At 34.1% G+C, this 2260-nt stretch overlaps 1 protein-coding gene across 1 annotated transcript in view; it reads right to left on the bottom strand.

Annotated features, from left to right (window-relative positions):
* CLTC (clathrin heavy chain) overlaps nucleotides 1–2260 on the bottom strand; it is a 78269-nt gene that overhangs the window by 31239 nt on the left and 44770 nt on the right. The window contains exons 9-10 of the mRNA XM_003795590.2: nucleotides 1150–1302; nucleotides 324–446 (exon numbers count right to left, since the gene is read on the bottom strand). Of these exons, the coding sequence (XP_003795638.1) occupies nucleotides 324–446; nucleotides 1150–1302 (276 nt within the window). The remainder of the gene's footprint in view (nucleotides 1–323; nucleotides 447–1149; nucleotides 1303–2260) is intronic.

Here is a 2260-nt window from a genome sequence, read left to right as displayed (position 1 = left end):
GGGGATTCGAACCCGCCACCTTAGGTGTATGTGGCTGGCGCCTTAGCCGCTTGAGCCACAGGCGCCGAGCCATATTATTCATATTTTTATACACATACATCTCAAAATAAGATGTCATATGTTTTAAAACTATATGCAGATGGTATCATACTGTCCATTCTTCTGCAACTTGCTTTTTTTATAAGACACTTGAGGTTTATCCTGGTAGGCAGTTTCTATAAATTAAAAGTTTAATCCATTCTTTTCCCAAGCTGTTTAAAGTCAAGATCCCTCACACTTTTCACTTCAATTAACATTTACAGAATACATTTTAATGCAATTACCTGTGTGATATCAGCAAGAGGCTCTTCATCCTGAACTAACATTTGAGCAAACTGCTGTCCCTGATCTGGGCTGATACGCATTACATTTCTCAGCAGAAATATCCAGTCTGGAGTATATCCAACCTACAAATGAACAAAAACTTAAACCCTGCTGCAAAGTTTCATTGTTATGGCATTTATTTTTATTTTTGTATTTTTCTTAAATAAATCATAGCTGTATACATTAATGCAATCATGGGGTACAATGGGCTAGTTTTATATACAATTTGAAATGTTTTCATTAAACTGGTTAACCTAGCCTTCATGGCATTTTCTTAGTTCTTGTGTTCAGACATTTATATTCTATACCTAGTAAATTTCACACGTACCCTTCTAAGATGCACCATAGGTGTGGCAAAGGTGTTATGGCATTTAAAGGACATTTTCCACAATGAAATCTTATAAATATAGAACAAACAGTGAAAGCACAAATTCATTTTTGATTTAAGATCCTCAATTAAACCTTGGTTTACATACCCTTTAATGATGACATGTTTGAACAACAGTTACAAATTTTTATAATTGGCTTATCCATTTTTAATAAATGAGCATTTCAGAAAGCTTGTTCTAACACGAAAAGCATACCCCCCCGCTATCTTAAATTCTGATCAGCCATGAAGAGTAAATGTCTCCACTGTTTTCTAAGTATAAATCCAATATATGAGAGCTAAGAGCATTTTTATGCTTTTTCGAGTAATCAAAATTCAAGGAAATTCACTATTAAAGTAATGAAATACAGGCTAATTTCTCTTTCAATGTTTTAATGGATTTGCTTCATTAAACTCACTTTTTTAGCATATAAAACAATCTTCTGGACTTGACCTGTTTCTGCAAAGCACTGAATGACTTTATTGGGGACGTTAGCCCTGAGATACACACTAAGTGCCAATGTAGGGTCCACAGATTTCACAAGATCACCAAGTTCTTCAGAACATTCCAGCTGTTCAAAGGAAAAAGAGATTGTTTAGTGATCCATGAAGCTGTTCTGTAAATGAGCAGTTAATACTACCTCAATTATAAGTAGTAACTAGCATGAAACGTACTTAGATACTTGATGCATAGATTACCCAGAAGTTGTGGTTGGTAAAGACTCTTGACCTTATATTTACAGCAAACTCAAAACAGAATTCTCCACACATCCTACTTAAATAATGATTAAAAAGCTACAAGAGTTCTTATAGATATTACCAGCTATCTTGTCAGGAATGTAAATAATTCAGTTAAAGCAGAATCTTATACTTCAAGAATAATCAGATATCACATCCAATTTTTCAAAGATAATGTAACTTTTAATATGTTATAAAATGAAATTTGATATTGAAAGAGCCAGATTAAGACTTACTATAAAGACTATTATTAAAATTTGGCAATAACCTTTATGTCTTATTATCTTGACTTTTAGATTTAAGGTAGTAAGGCAGAAAACTCTAATTTCACAAAGTCAAACTGACAAAAATTTTAGAATTTTTAGACACTATTTAAATAAATACCCTCTCTGCATTATTCAACCTTACTCAGCCAGCTGTCCAATCTAGAAACCAGCTTTCTAAGAGTTCTACTTCATATATCAGAGTTGATTTTCTACTTTTAATGGTTACTTTAGAGACTAGCTGTTATAAGTGATATTCAAGGCTAAAAAGAGGTCTATAAGGTCAATCCTAAAGGCATGAGTCTATCTAATAACAGCAAAAAATAACAGATGTGGCCCAGTCCAGAGGCTCACACCTATAATTCTAGCACTCTTGTAGGCTAAGGCAGAGGGATTGCTTGAGCTCACGAGTTCAAGACCAGCCTGAGCAAATGCAAAACTCTGTCTCTACTAAAAATAGAAAAACTGAGGTAAGAGAATTGCTTGAGCCTGAGTTGGGGGTTGCTGTGAGCTATGACACCACAGCACT

The sequence above is a fragment of the Otolemur garnettii genome, unplaced genomic scaffold (assembly GCF_000181295.1).
Source record: "Otolemur garnettii isolate 467f Iridium unplaced genomic scaffold, OtoGar3 scaffold00094, whole genome shotgun sequence".
Taxonomy (NCBI): Eukaryota; Metazoa; Chordata; class Mammalia; order Primates; family Galagidae; genus Otolemur; species Otolemur garnettii.
Note: the sequence above shows the minus strand (reverse complement) of the source record. Positions and strands in the feature narration are given on the sequence as shown.